The 16,517-nt window shown below is 39.2% G+C and overlaps 1 protein-coding gene across 8 annotated transcripts in view; it reads left to right on the top strand.

The window, feature by feature from the left end:
* The window catches only part of KLF12 (KLF transcription factor 12), a 460,572-nt gene that overhangs the window by 431,667 nt on the left and 12,388 nt on the right, over positions 1-16,517 (top strand). For all 8 annotated transcript variants that reach the window (XM_068526890.1, XM_068526894.1, XM_068526888.1 and 5 more), the window contains one exon: positions 5,259-5,416. In XM_068526890.1, the coding sequence (XP_068382991.1) occupies positions 5,259-5,416 (158 nt within the window). The remainder of the gene's footprint in view (positions 1-5,258; positions 5,417-16,517) is intronic.

Here is a 16,517-nt window from a genome sequence, read left to right as displayed (position 1 = left end):
AAATTCTGGTGTGGTCACCAACTTTGTTTTGGCCTAGGTCTTAACCTCTCTTTGCCTCAGTTTCCTCATCTGTAAACTAGAGCTACTAATAATATTGACCTCCGAGAGTTGCTTTGAAGCTTAAAGCATTTAGAGCAGTGCCTGGCGCATGGTAAGCATTCTGTAAATCAGCCGTCATGGTTATCGTCAGCCATCCTCCTTGGCGTTCTGTTGAGATGATAGATGTGAATTTGCTGAAGCACCTTCTATCCCTCTATTTTCTGCTCTTGTTTTAAAATTTAGGATGTGTGTGTCCTCCCTTCCCAGCCTTAAACGAATGTCCTGGCTTTTTTTTTCTAACTCCTATGGAAACTCCAATTTCAGTGAAGGGCATCTCATCACACTCAGGTCACATGTGACAAATGGCCTTTTATTACGTGCTGATTACAGTTAACCTTCATTTCTTTCATGGCAGCCGTGTGGTGCCTTCTATTTAAATAGAGCTGTTCCTGGATATGACTTTTCGAGCCTCTCTGGGTTTAATTCTAATTTAACTTGCCATTCCAAGTGGGACTATTGTGTAACTGAAGGAGTGATGCACTCATTTGTTTTCTCTACGTCTAATTATTACAACGCAGTGCCTGTGAGGCCCCCTCGGGCATTCATTCACTTTTCTAAATGGTGGAACCTTCTGGGGAAGGGAGTGGGCCTTTAGTTATTGTCCTTTTGAACTGCACGGATATGTTTATTAGTGCAGTGTCTGGGAACACACTAGCAACTCTTTTACCCTGACCATTTTCATCGTGCCGGGCTTATTACCAAGGATTATTGGAAGAATCCTCTGCTGGCGTAGGCAGTAGTTTCTCGCGCATTTCCATTCTTCAGAACAAGGCCAACTTTTGAAGCACACAAGTCAGTGTGTGTGCATTTGAGGATACCTGAAGTGCTTTGGAAACAAAGGGCACATGGCTTTCAGAAAGCATAGGAAGGGCAGAATAGAAACACCCAACATGTAATTATAGCTGTTCTGTTACCAAATACCGTGCTTTTGAGCCCCAGAGTGAGACGGGACAGGATGAGTTAGAATCATTCCTTCACCCTTTCGCGCTCACCTAGATGCTTACCTAGGATCAAAGGGAAGCTTTTTCTTTCATTCACCAGCATCTTGTACGTGTTCAGAGGGATCTCAGCAGTCTCCCACTGAGAATTTTAATTGTAAGCCATGCTTTAGAATGCCATTCTCTTGAACTTAGAGCAAAGAACCAAGACACTTATGTGTACATGTGGTTTTTTATTTTTTTTAACTTTTTTTTTTTTTTAATAAATTTATTTGTTTTTGGCTGCGTTGGGTCTTCATTGCTGCAAGCGGGCTTTCTCTAGTTGCAGCGAGCAGGGGCTACTCTTCGTTGCGGTGCACGGGCTTCTCATTGCAGTGGCTTCTCTTGTTGCGGAGCACGGGCTCTAGGCGCGCAGGCTTCAGTAGTTGTGGCGCACGGGCTCAGTAGTTGTGGCTTGCGGGCTCTAGGTGCGCGGGCTTCAGTAGTTGCGGCACACGGGCTTAGTTGCTCCGCGGCATGTGGAATCTTCCCGGACCAGGGCTCGAACCCGTGTCCCCTGCATTGGCAGGCGGATTCTTAACCACTGTGCCACCAGGGAAGCCCTGTACATGTGGTTTTAATGGTTACCCAGAATCCCAGATATTCAGTAGCCACTTTGTATACTCTAGCATTTAAAACATGAAATTTAGGGAAATGAGAGTAAGAGTGGGAATTGAGTGACCATTATTGGAAGATTTGCAGTCAAAGGATCCTGGTAAGGATTAATTAACCAATTAAAGATTCATTAATTAGTTGATTATATTAAATTAAAAATTAGGTATACCTGACTTAATACACTCTTCCATTCATCCATCTGTTCATTCATTCTATTTAGCAAACATTTCTTATATGCCCACAATGTTCTAGGCTCCAGAGACACAAAAATAGTTGGTACCAGCACCGTGACTATCAGATTTCCTGCCATGGACTTGGCGTGGCCAAACACCCAACCCACAATTGTCTTCCACCTGCAGTGCCCCCTAACTGTAGGATCATGCCGTGGGCCCCAGTACAGCAGCAGTCCTCTGTGGAGTTGGGTTGTCCTCTCCTCTTTTTGTGTTCTTTAAGCTCTTCTGCACTTTTTATTCCTTTTCACTTCAGCCCCACTTACCTTCCTGCCTTTCCACAAAGAGATCAAATAAGTTCTGAAAGGTACAGGCTAGCCTAAGGTTCTTTGATGTCTTCTGAGGATGTCTGTACCATTTAAAAAGGGGAACCAGGGAAAATTTTACCCACTGAATATCATTTTAAAGCTAGTTTTTGCTGGGTCCAGCTATTCATTGCACGTACCTTTTTAAAAATTACTTTTATCATCATCATCATCTTTACACGAATACCTTTAGGTGGTTGTTCTTCATAATGTCCTAAAACATTTCACTTTAAAATGAGGAAAACCAGGGTATGAAGTTTTGTAGAACGTTAAGGCCATCCACCTAACCTGTCTTCATTTAATGTAAATTCAGAAATCTGAGTGCAGTAATTTTATACCATTCTATAGCCCTTGCTTTCCCTTCTCTGCCTGCCATATAGTTCAGTAGTTGATTGACTATATAGCAGCATTACTTCAGTCCCTTAAAGACCTACTTAGTAGTTACTTAGTTTTTTATTTCAGATTTATTTTTCACTTTTCTCTGTATACATGTATACATAGCAAGATAAATAGCTAAAGTCAACTATGGGCAAACAATATGTGTGTGTGATTATGCTTAGTTACATTTAGACTTCTGCATATTAGTGTGTAGAAATTATTGTACAAAACAAAGGGTTCTTATCATAGACTTTAAGTTATAATTTGAAGGAAACAAATGCCATATCATAGTCTCAATTTAAAAGATGTCAAACATACCACAACGTGAAAGTTTCTATTTTTGAGGGCCCCCAGTGACAAGATCCATATTTGTTCTTATGACTAGATATTCAAGAAGTGAATTACTGTTGCCCTATTATCACACACACACAGTCTTAATTATTTGCAAAAATCACAGCCTATGCCAGAACATACCTTGTTAGGAGTGACTAAAGCTGTTCTCTCATGGGCAAACCTGTCACACTATTTTGACTCTTTTCACAATAGGCTCCAATCCCTACAACTGAGTCAATGGTGTGGAAAACCACAAATCCGTATTGAGTGATAAGAAGGCTGAAAAAGTGGCTTAGCTGTCCCATATGTTCTCTCCTTCAACTACTAGAAACCTTGCACAAAACTGTTTAAGATACTAGTAGATAAACATCATTTATATTTGATCTTATCTAATAATATGAAGCTTTGGCTACTGAATCTGTTATTTGTACAAGTGAAAAGGTGCACTGAAAACCTAAAAGGCACGTACATGGAAGGAGACGTTCAAGACAAGTTCACTGGAGCAATGTTATAGTGACATATTAGAAATAATTTATATGTCCATCACCTAGGAAATGGATTTTAAAATGCTGGGATGATGTTCTTTGGACTACTCCCGTATTTCATCTGAGTCAAGTATCAACCAACTACAGCCCATGGATCAATTACAGCCCACTATTTGTTTTGTAAATAAAGTTTTATCGGAACATAGCCATACTCATTTGTTTATGTATTTATCTATAGCTACTTTCATGCTACAATTGCAGGGTTGATTTGTTACAACATAGACTGTATGACTCTCAGTCAAAATAAAATATTCACTATCTAGCCCTTTACAGAAACAATTTACCAACTCCTGATCTAGGTTAAAACACCATCTATTGTAAAATACACCATTACTTTATATACCCCTAAGAAAGAAAAAAAAAATATGTCAAACTATGACAAGCTGTCAAATGTCAGAAGCATCCTGCTTTTAGAGACATTAAAATATTAAAATATTCATCTTAGAATCAATGAACTGTGGTATATAGCATTTCAAATAAACAATATAGTGTATCAATATGAACAGATCTCAGACCCTCCCTGTCAAGTGAACAAAAGTCAAGTGTAGAACAATTTGCAGAATGATGTGAACAGCATATTATTTATATGTCTCTTAAAAAACACCAAACAATATAATGAGTTTCCATGAATGCAGATATATATCAGTGAGCATGATTTAAAAGAACTGGAAGAATTTAAAGAAAGCCGATGATAGAGGTTTTCCCTGGGAGGAGAAGGGACCAGGATAATGATAGAAGGGGGGAGGGGTATCTTTATCTGTTGTGTTCAGGTTTTTCAAGGATTGATTTATTAATAGAAAGGAATTTTAAAAAGCATCAAAGCATGGAAAACCTGGAAGAAAGTAATGTCAAAGTATTAATAGTGGTAAATTTTTTATAGTAGGAATATGGGTGATTTCTTTTTTTTAGTGTATTTCACTGTAATTTTCAAGAACTTCATGAATAACTAAAGAAGATGAGTCATGTTCTTCATTTCTATCTCAATCAAAAGAGATTAAGGTTGGAAGAAGTACATGTTAATCAGTTACCTGACATTACAAACTAATCCTGTTTTTCTACTGTGGCATTAAGGTTAAACAATGTACAAGTCAGGGCCAAATTTCATAGTTAAAACTTTTTTTCATAATGTGGTACAGCTAATCTTTCAATACAGTGAACTTTATTCCTCACCGTGAAAAACCACCAACGAGAAAAGTCAAATGTCAGGTGCATTTTACAGAACTGAAAAAGCTTGTCATGAGTCATGTTATTGATGTACTGATGTCATTTCTTTCAACCCGACCTTACTTGTTTTGAAATTACGTTGTGATTTTACACGATTTTATATGTTATCACATGCAATTCAGACCCTCATGTTACTTATTAAATGCATTCATTTTGTCATTTGTCTATGGCAGGTCTTCCTAAAATATTCTCTGTAAGTGTCTTCACAAGTTCAAAACTTTGAGGGATAGTTTTAACACCGCCAGATTATTTCTTTTGATGATGGGGATCTACTCACTCACCACTGCTTTCATTTAGTTTTTGTTTTTGTCATTTTGTTGTTATTTTAAGCATGTCTTTCTCTCCCTAAGAGCGTTTCATCAAAAATAGGTCTAGCTGCCTGCCTTCAAGATTAAGAAATGAAATGTGTCCCAGAAGGTGACAGCGGGAAATGTGGACATGGGACCTTGAGTCTGTATGAAGCTGCAGTCTGTGAGCCTCAGGTCTCATGGCACTGGAACCAAACAGAGTGCTGTATTGCTCACCATTTAAATCTACTTTTTCTTTTTCCAGTTCAATCTCACCATTTAGTATTGAGAGCACAAGACGCCAGAGAAGGTCTGAATCCCCAGACTCCAGAAAACGGCGTATCCACAGATGTGATTTTGAGGGATGCAACAAAGTGTACACAAAAAGTTCTCACCTGAAGGCTCATCGAAGGACACATACAGGTACAGCCCTGCAGGGCTTCTCACCTGAGGGTCGCTGAGAGTCCAGAAAGGGCCAGCGGCTTGGCTTTGGAGCCATGAGTGTGCTAGAATGTTCTGTGCTCACCCAGCATATGTGCATCCTATGTTCCTTTCTGAGTGGAGTACATTCCCTCTCTCAGTTGAAAAAAGGCCTAAGTCTTCGTGAAGTTTAGCAAGCAAAGAAGTATTTCTTCTGTGTCGTAAGGACTTTTAAAATAATAGTATGAACACAGTGGTCTAGCCTTTTTCATAATCAGCGTTGCCGCTTAATCGTTGTCTAGTTATTAGGTTTTAAAATGTCCACATAACATACCAAACAAGCTGAACAAAATCATTCTCTTAAAGTTATCGTTTTCACCACCACTTAGATCATGTTTCTCTCCCCTTGATCTCATCCCCCAAATAACCAAACAGATAACCCCCCCCCCCAAAAAATGAAATAAGATTGACATATACATAGCACTGTGAGAAGTTTAAAACAATACTTCCACATGATTCCGTTTGATTCTCACTGGTATTTTTTTGTATAAGGAGAGGATTTTTCGTATTCACAGTTTGCAACGAAGGAAATTGAGATCACAAGTGATTCACTGACTTTGTCACCATCCATTCACCCATGCATCTACCCAGGAGAGAAGCCAGTGACTCTTCACTTAGCTCCGTACCCACCCCATCCATCCTCTACCCTGTGTGTCCCTCACCTGGCATCCCCTGGCTTCCTTGGCTTCTGGATCCCATTGGGTACCATCAATGGGAGGCTCTGGGAAGAGACCAAAGGTGGAAGGAGGGACCCCCAATTACAGAACCTTTTGGTCAGAAAAGTGACTGGTGACTGGAATGTGTGAACCTCAAAGAAACAGAAGAGAGAAATTCATTCACACGCATTCCTGGTAGCAGCGTGCTATAGAGCCAGTAACTATCCTCGACAGGAATCAGCCTCCAGCACCTGCCTCTATCTGGGAGCTTCACGTGTAACAGGCTCCTGTGGGGCTGCGTAAGTCATGCTCCCATCTCAGATACATTAAGATAACCACACTGTACAAACTGTTTCTCAGCTGAGGTAGCAAAATCATTTAAATCGTCATTCTTTGCCATTTATTGAGTCATGTTCTTATATCAGATTATTTGAAAGCTGCTTTACAGAGACTTTCATGACTCTGATCGTTAAGATGGGACATCCTTTTGTGTGTGTGATGAAGTTATAGCACAGGATGCTTGCCTGAAGTCAGAAAAGCTTTATAGAATCTGGAGTTTACTTCTGCTTATCTAATACATTAATACTATTACTATTTCTAAGGTAATTCAACGCAGTGTGCAAACTGTCACTTCCATCTTTCCTCCCTGTTCCCACTCCTTATCCCTTTTCTACTTAATTCCAGATTCTTTCCTCTCCATTGATCCAGAGCTTTCCCAGGAGAGGTTTTCATCTATTTCTTCGGCACTATTTTTGAATCAATTTTCATTCTTTCTTTTTTTTTTTTTTTGGATCTGAAAAATTAAGCCATGTAATATTTAAGTTAAGTTTTTATTGAAGTTAGTTGATTTACAATGTTGTGTTAGTTTCAGGTGTACAGCAAAGTGATTCCGTTTTACATACACGTATATCTTTTTTTTTCTTTTCAGATTTTTTTCCCTTAAAGGTTATTACAAAATATTGAGTATAGTTCCCTTGCTGTGTAGTAGGTCCTTGTTGGTTATCTATCTTTTATAGAATAGTGTGTCTTCGATTTTCTCATTAAGGCCAAGAATGCGTATAAAGGCATGAAAGTTGAATAAGCATGTTTCATCCTATCAGTAGACAGTGAATACAAATCAGAGGAGTAAGTATGATCAGCTCATATTACTGACTTCTTATGGGAGCATTTCAGTTAAAGAAAAAAAAGAATGACCTTTCTTCAGTGAATCCTCATATATTTTGAGTTACTCCTATTTTCCTTGAACTTTCCAAAATACATATTATCCCCATTTCACACAGGCACCCTCTATTTCATTTATGCAAGTGATGAACAGTGAAAGAGAGGAAAAGGTTTAATGAGGTACTATTAAAGGATTTAATGTTATGGCATGATAGGATTGCATCCTATAGGTTTTAATATAGATTGTGAAAGTGGGGGAGACGTGATGTGTGCATTATAATTCAAAGCAATATAAACCTTTAGTGCTGAAGCAGAAGTAATTAGTTTGGCTTATTAATAAGATGAAATCATCGACTCCTAGGGTCCGAATGGACCTTATATGTCACCAAGTCTAGTTCATTTCCTAGTTAAAGGGATCCTTGGGTGTCATCTTTCACAGAGAACCAGTCCCTATACTATGCAGTATTCTGCACACTTAGCATATTTTTTCTTTCATTTGATCCACACAATAACCAGTGTCATTATCTCCTTGGTATGAGTGTGACTCCCGGTCAAGTCTTATTTCCCATCTCTCCTTAAATGCCTCGCGTGACAGAGAGCTTTTTCTTGTGCAAGACAAGTTGGGTGACATTTCTGAGGGCAGAGTCCTCATCTCTTACAGCATTGAATTGTCTCGTATGGCGTTGTTTGGCTCCCGTTGTCTCGTTGTCCAAGGGAATCGCTCCAGCCATCACAGTGTAAATTTCACTTCCGGGACCCTGGTGCTCCTCTCAGCACTGTCATGGACCACTCGTATCTTCATCTCTCCCAGCCAGACACCCGCGGTTCTCTCAGCCACGTTTTCCTAGGTATATGCCAACATATCACAGTATCTTTTAAAGTTTTCACGCCACAAATTGAGGGAAGAGCTCTTGTTAATGGACGTCTCTTAATAGATGTAAAGATAGTGTTAAGTCTTTTAGCAGTTGACTCTGTTAAGTCATCTAAATCAAAAACGGCTGAAAACTGGATCTTCCCACACCCTGTACCTATAACGGATTTCTTTTCAACTTAAACGTGCAGTGTTGTATTTGTCATTGAACCTGTCCCTCAGATGATGGCTCCCTTGGGAATAGTGGGTTTCCCGTCACTGAGGTGTTTTGCCCCAGGCTGGATGACCTCTTGTGGGAGATACAGGACAGAGTCATTACTATGAGGGCTGCACATACCCTTTCAAGTCTGGGAAGTAATTATACTGCATCCATTTTATTGACTTGGGCTCATTATTCTAATAAATTGGAAAGATTTTGGAGCTCTCCCTGCCCACCTTGCTTTTACTTTTTTAGCTTTCTCCTTCAGCTTCTCCATTTTTCCAAGTACTGAGTAGAACAGGTTCAAGGAAAAAGCCCTGAGATGTGATGTTGGAGACTTCCATCCAAGTGGGTCTTAATTTATTAACTTATAGCTAAGAATCCATTTAGTTGTCCTACTCCAATCCATGTTTCTTGATCTCACAGCTGCATCCAAAGGTCCTTGTGAAATTCCTGCTCCAAACCCAGATATGCCAAATTCATCCATCCACTTAGCAGAGAAATACTTACTCTGCTCAAGGCAGAGTCTCCTAAACTACCAGTCAAATAAGAGTACTTTTAAAAAGAAAGAATGAAATTGGCTTGATTTGCTGCCACTGGTTCAAAGTGAGCCCGTACTGGTTTCTGATTTATAATTACATGCAAGATTTCATAACTTCGGGTTCAAAGTAAAATCAACACTAGTTCTATAGGGATTCAGGTTGACTTGCTTTGATTTTAATAAATATCTTCTTAGCCTTACCTTTGCTTCAGGCATATTGAGTAAGTTATTTGTGTGTGACCAGTAATAATGAATGTGAAGTTTGGGATTATAACAGATGACTTATGAGAACTACACACGCGATGGGAGGTGAGCAAGGGGCAACAGACACTTTCTTTGAGAAAGTCACGTTAATTCTACCTTTAACACTTGATCTTTTGTGCTTTATTAGTACATGATCAGTCATCTGTTTAGGACTTATACGTACAGTAAATTAAACATATTTGTAGGAGCGTGAAAGAGGATCATTTTCTATGTATTAACAAGGAATTTAGAGTAAAAAAAAAAAAAAAGACATGCTGAAGAGTACCTTTTAAAAATAATTACATATCGTTTCATAAATGTGCAGTTTAGATAATAACATAAAGGTTTGACCAAATATTTTTAAATGCCTACTAACACCTGTCTGTGGTAAGTTGTTTAAGGCACATTCAATAGAAGGAAAAAAATATATCTCAGTCATTGCATCCACCCCTTTTGTCAGCAGGTACGTTTTTCCTACTCACTGGTCTAAATTGTGTGTTTCCTCTGCATGAAGCAGTGTGCAGTGTATTTAAATGAATATGCAGTGTATTGAAATTAAAGGTCATTTAAATCTCTGCTAAACATAAGTACTATGTATGAATATGAGTTTCCCTCACTTTAAGAATTTCATTACTTATTAAGTGATCTAAATATGAATTTTAGAAAAAAATGGTTTTATGAGTTTGGTATTGCTGTTTAGAATTCTTATTACTTTCTAAAAATGTATGCCATTGTGTTTTCTAAAATGCAGTTCAAGCAAATAACACTCAGGCACCAGTGATTCTTACAACCACTAGATGGCGCACTATAACCAGATGTTGGGTCTAGTCTAAGAGGGTCCAAGGAAGAGTCAGCTAGAACCCTCTAGTGGTACGTTTGACACGGCGTGATGATCACTGCTCTGCAGAATATTATAATTTAATGATGAACAAGGAAACGGCAAGATAAAGATTTAAAACCAGATTTTTAAAAAAGTAGCTTTGACCTATAAAAATGTTGTCTCAGATGAATCTGAATTTGAAAATTTCAACTTGGTATCCTGCTCTCTAATAAATCTGAGGCTCATTTAGCCAATCTTGTCTAATATTCATTTGAATTCATGTGAAAACGATACACCAAAGTTTTAAAAATTAGTAAATATAGAGCAGCCACATTTCTTATCTGTCTGGCTTTAGCAAAAATAATTCATATCTGAATTTTGCACATCAAGGAAGTTAACTCATATGGATGCTTTAAAAATTTTAACCAATTTTGATTTAAACGTCTCTAAAATATGTCCTTCCCTACCTTTACAAATGAAAGAAATGATGTATTATTTAGCCCTTCCCTTGAGGAATGAAGACTTTGTAACTAATATCATGAGCTATAATTAACATCAGATAATGACTATGCGTGTGCCCGCGCACGCACACACACACACCCCAGTCCAAAATGCTTGTGGATTCCATGCTTCTTCACTTTCTTTCTTGTCTTATTACTTCTCATTGCTATTCCTATATTTCTTGCTTCTAATTTGACATCTTATTTTATTGGATGAGATTCTGAAATGATGATATCCTACAAAGAAAATCATGAGCAATGTGACAGCTGTGCATTTTGGTGGCCTTTTGTTCACAATTCTTGGGGTTGCTAGATCTTACCTTCAGGCGATGGGGTGCTGCTTATACTTTCACATCTATCTTCATTAATTAAATAACTCATTCCATATAAAACTCCACGTCAGACCCTCTGTCTAGATTCATTGTTAGATAAAGCATAGGGCTTAGTGATGCCAGGATAATGAATCACTTAAGAACAAACTGACGTTTTTCAGGTAAAAATCCTCTGCAAATAAGCTCTTTGCGGATCTTGGCCAGAGAGCTCACAGATACACTCCATATTGGTAACTGCGAAGAAATAGGAAGGTATCACAGAAAAAGCACTAAATTTGAAGTCAGGCCACAGAAATTTGTCTTTGGCCCCTAACTGGCTTGTGCGCTTAGACAAGCTACTTAACTCTATGTATCTCAGGTTTTGTATTTTTTTAACTTTGAACATAAATATAGCAAGTTGTTGCATAATTACCACAGGGGGCCTCATTTTTATATCCCCAGTGAATACAGTGACTAACACATTGTAAGGACCCAATCATTATTTGTTGAATTGAAATTGTGTATGTCTGGATATTGACGTGGACATATATTATTAATATGAGCAGTAGATTCAAGGCAAAAAAGTTTGGATAATTTAATATATCCTCATCACAATCAGCTGTAATTATATTATCTCTTTACTTCAGACTCAACTAATTTAATATTTATATAATGCAGAAAAAAGTTGGAGTAAAAGTATTATTTAATCAGCCCTTTGTCATCATTTTTATAATGATAGTATAAATAATCTTTTCAGGAACGTATTTTAAATACTTAGTAAAACGTAGTCTTTTATTTGAAAGGACCTATTCATAGACAAATTCAACAAGACAGATATTTATTGAGCATTTTCCATGTCTAAGGCACTATAGATTTTTCTTGAAAAAGGCAGAAAGAGGCAGAACTCCCATCTTCAGTGAACTTGTCCATAAGTATACTAGGTAAGATCCATTGAACAGTCACAACGAAGGCCAAGTATACAAAGTCTTATAATAAAGATACAAGCAGAATAACAAAAGAACACCATGGGAGTTGTCTGTTATGGCCAGGGAATTTGGGGACACCTTTCTAAGCTGGGCGTGCAAGACCCTTCTCATCTGACTCCTGTTCATCCGTCAAACCTCATTTGCTGACCCCATCCCAATTTCCCCCATTCCCCACCCACACAAATGAACCAACTTCCAAACATGCCCAGCTGTATGGAGCTCATTGGTACGTTCTTGCCCTTACCTGAAATGGCCTGCCTGGGCACCTCCATTTTTCCTTCTTGAGTTGGTAAACTCCTATTTATTTTTGGAAACTGCCTCAGTGTCACCTTGTCTGTGAAGCTCTCTGACCACCCTCCTTCCCTAGGCAGGTAGAATTTTTTCCTCCGTGACCCTGGAACACTTGGACGTTTCCTTGTTGCAGCAGCACAGTGGGCAGAGAGGATCTTTTTCTGTTTGTTTTTTGGTTTTGGGGGGGTTTTTTTGGGCCGTGCTGTGTGACTTGCGGGATCTTATTTCCCTGACCGGGGATCAAACCTGGGCCCCCTGCAGTGGAAGCATGGAGTCCTAACCACTGGACCACCAGGGAATTCCCAGTCTTTCTTGAAAGTCGACTTTGCTTTGTTAGAAAGCCAGTGAGAAGACAAGGACCAGGAGCATTAATAATTAAACTGGAGGTAGCAGGACATAAGACAGGGAAACAGAGCAGTAGAAGTTGGTACTGGTGAAAGGTGGTGAAACTCTAAAAAGAGGCAGACCATCTTCATGGAGATGAACTGGAGAGGACATTTGGAAGGCAGAACTGGCAAATGTAATAATCGGGTTGGGGCAGGTAGAGAATAACCGATAGGAAAGAGTCCAAGAAATCTCGCCAACTGGAGAGATGTATGACTTGATACCTGAGTAGATGGGCTTGTCTTTTTTCCAGATATCAAAATAGAAGGAGGAACATGTCTCGTCTAAGTGGTAGATGCTGAATAACGTTTTGGTCACGTGGGGTTGCTTTCGGGCTGCCAACTGGAAATGTTGTCTCCCCTTCCATGGTGCTTGGGAGAGAGACTGAGGTGTAGACACTTGGGGATCTTTCCCTTATAAGTTGTGGTAGAAGCTGTGGAAACCAAGGAGAACCTATGCAAGTGAGAAGATGTCAAAGCCCAAATCTCAGTAAACATTTATGTCAGCGGTCCCCAGCCTTCTTGGCACCAGGGACTGGTTTCGTGGAAGATAATTTTTCCATGGACCGGGGCGGGGGATGGTTTGGGGATGATTCAAGCGCATTACACTTATTGTGCACTTTATTTCTATTATTATTACATTGTAATATATAATGAAATAATTATGCAACTGACCATAATGCCGACAGGAGGCGGGGCTCAGGCGGTAATGCGGGGGACGGGGAGCGGCTCTAAATACAGAGGAAGCTTTGCTCGCTCTCCCACCACCCGCCTCCTGCTGTGCAGCCTGGTTCCTAACAGGCCACGGACCGGTACTGGTTGGGATTTGGGGACCCCTGATTTATGTGACAGGTAAAGGAAGGCGTCTACAAAAGAAACTGAGGAAAAGGTAACCAGAAACAGGAAGATAAACGTTGTCCCTACATAGAAATATAAACTCAGCCACGTAGAGTATTATCCTTAGACCTTGAACTTTTTACTTCCAGTAAAGTACATTTTTAGTATAGGGTATTTTTAACTTCATTTACATTTGATTTCTAGAGGAGAGGGGCTGGCCTCTGGGTTAACACAGTGTTTGTCTTGTAAGTACTAGTTCATATTCTCTCAGTCTGCTTGGCCAGTTCTGACTGGATATCCTGGTTTATGAAAGCAGTGATTTAAGGTGTTGAGAGGCATTGCAGGGTAGTGGTTAGGATTGTGACCTTGGGTGTCAGGCTCCCTGGGTTGAAATCCTCCCTCCATCCACCACACACTAACTCTGGGTGAAGTGGGGTTGGTTACAGCAACTACAGTTAGGGTCGAAGTTAAATGAGTTCAGATCCATAAAACTCTTAGAGCTAAGTGTGGTAGATGGAAGACGCTATATGCTGTAGCAAATATTATTTTCATCAAAGAAATCCATTATATAATTGCATGAAAAAAAAGACCCACTTGGTCTTGTTTACACGTAATGAAAAAGAGAATTAATTCAGTCCCGACAGTTCCATAGGGCAGATACTAACATACTGATCGCTTGTTTGATTGAATTGACAAGACCAAACGGATCAAACAGATTATAGAATAGATTGGTCTACTTGGCCTATAAAGGAGTTTTATACTTAAAACGTTAGAGAAAATCAGGATCGGCATCCATTTTACCTGCAAATCTTAATTCCTTCCTTAAAAATAACAAATAGGATTTATTTTTAACTTCATGTTATTTATATTTCTTAGCAGAAACAGAAAAACCTTGAATTTCATAACTATAGAATTCAGTATCCTTTATTGAGCACCTATCATTTGCCAGGCACATGGCACGTGTATTTCTTAGTTTCACAGTGGAGGCAGTGTTCCCATTTTACGGACGGGGAACAGAGTTTCAGAAAGCTTAACTCTCTAGCCTGAGATCCAGTCGCAGATTGGAGACTGAGCCTCATTTGACCGTGCATTCCACTTGATTTCAAAGCCTGTGCTGTCTTCTGCCCCCTTACCACCAGCAAGAAGGAAGGCAGCCTTGTCTACCCCTGGACAAGTCAAGGGCCTTGTAATCTCAGCTCTAGGTTTCTGTTTCCTCATTTTCAAAGGACCTAATTTCCTTCCAGATCTAAAATTCTGTGAACTTTTATGAACTAATGTAACAGAAACCAGAAAACGAGATAGGAATCTTGATTCTGGGGTTTTTTTTCCCCTCATATGCAAATACCATTCCTCAAGTGAAACAGATTGTCACAGCAAATATGTTGAGCCTTGAGTGTAATGAAGCTCATTTGTCAGTGTCTGGGGCCCCCTGACTTTATAAAAGTTAAACAGGGACACATTTCAGAAATGCACTTCTGAACTGAAGAAAATGCCTATGTTTCCTGTTGCCAAAGGTGTTTTTTTTTTTTTTTTTTTCGGTTGCTTGAGAAAATAATAGAGAGAAGCTGGTGTGAGGACATGGGCGTTTTGTTTGACCGGGAGCTTTTGCAAACTGCACATTCCTTTTCTGGTGTTACTCACACGTCATTTTAATATGAAAGGGCACCTGTCTTTTGTCTCAGGACACATTTACCTTTCAGCGTTTCAGATGGTGAAATGGGAGGTACCCGAAAAAGTTATTTTTGTTTCGTGGGTTTTGGGAATCCATTCAATACCTGATGTTTTCTTTAGACTTTATTATGCCTCCTGCTGGGTAAATGTCATGGAAATGCACTGAGTGACTCTTAATCCTTTTCTTTAACCAAAATTGAAAGAGACAGCAGTTCTCATAATAAATCAGTTTGTTCACTGTTTCAAGAAAAAAACCCTGATGAGAGTTTTCATTTTCCCATTTCTATTCATTAATTAGAATACTAGAATACTATTTAAATAATGCCTGTGAATACACACATATACACACACACACACGCACACACACACACGGGCCAGTGTGCATATAAAACTGTTTCTAACATGAACCCCAAATGAGGAGTTAAAAAGAGTGTTTTCGAACAAAAATTAACAAACCCTCTTTTTTTGGTATGTTCTCTTTTTTTTTATAATTTATTTATTTATTTTTGGGTGTGTTGGGTCTTCGTTTCTGTGCGAGGGCTTTCTCTAGTTGTGGCGAGCGGGGGCCACTCTTCATCGCGGTGCGCGGGCCTCTCACTGTCACGGCCTCCCTTGTTGCGGAGCACAGGCTCCAGACGCGCAGGCTCAGTAGTTGTGGCTCACGGGCCTAGTTGCTCCGCGGCATGTGGGATCTTCCCAGACCAGGGCTCGAACCCGTGTCCCCTGCATTGGCAGGCAGATTCTCAACCACTGCGCCTCCAGGGAAGCCCTGTTATGTTCTCTTTTTAATCTTTACAGGACTCTTTCACTTTAAAAGAATAGGAGGGCTTGCTATTAGTTTCAGTTAACATTTTTCTTTTTCAGAGGTTTCATAGTTTAGTTCAGGTTTTATAAAGAACTGAAAGAGGACAGATTGTGCTGAAAAATGGTCAAGAGGTGGAAGTGGTTTACAGGTTTTTCATGGGACATAGAGATCTTCACTTCAGAATTGAAAGTCTAAAAGTTAATAACTACACCCCAAGGTGAGTGTAGTGTTAAGCTACCCATTACCCAGTTCAGGTCCTTTGATTTTTTTCCTATACATTAGCAACTTGATGTCTCGACTTAATCACTTACTAAGACTTATTGGTAAGGACATATACCACACCATTCCCTATCATTTTATTATTTCACAGGATTAATATAAGAAACAAAAATCAAAGGTGATCTAATGGTGGAGTCAAAACTTCTGATTATTTTGAAAAATATTTAAATACATTTTCAGAGACTTTGCTACTGAGGATTCTAAGTGTATTTGTGGGTTAGACCAAAAAAAAAAAAAAAAGGTGGGCATGCTTTTTTTAATTTTTAGCTTATTTCTAGTGAAAACAGTGTTGAATAACACATTTGCAGAATTCTAATTCAAATGAGTTTAAGGACCATTCACTATTCCTGAAGAAATCACTGGAAATAGTGTTTACTGTCACCCCCATTCAGCCTGACACAGAGCAGCTGTGCACAATAGCTGCACAGACCCTGGGAGATGCTTGACTCCTATCAGTGTCCAAACCAACTCTTTCCATAGGAAAATGTTC

Source organism: Eschrichtius robustus, chromosome 18, assembly GCF_028021215.1.
Source record: "Eschrichtius robustus isolate mEscRob2 chromosome 18, mEscRob2.pri, whole genome shotgun sequence".
Classification (NCBI taxonomy): Eukaryota; Metazoa; Chordata; class Mammalia; order Artiodactyla; family Eschrichtiidae; genus Eschrichtius; species Eschrichtius robustus.
This window is presented reverse-complemented; position numbering and strand designations above follow the sequence as displayed.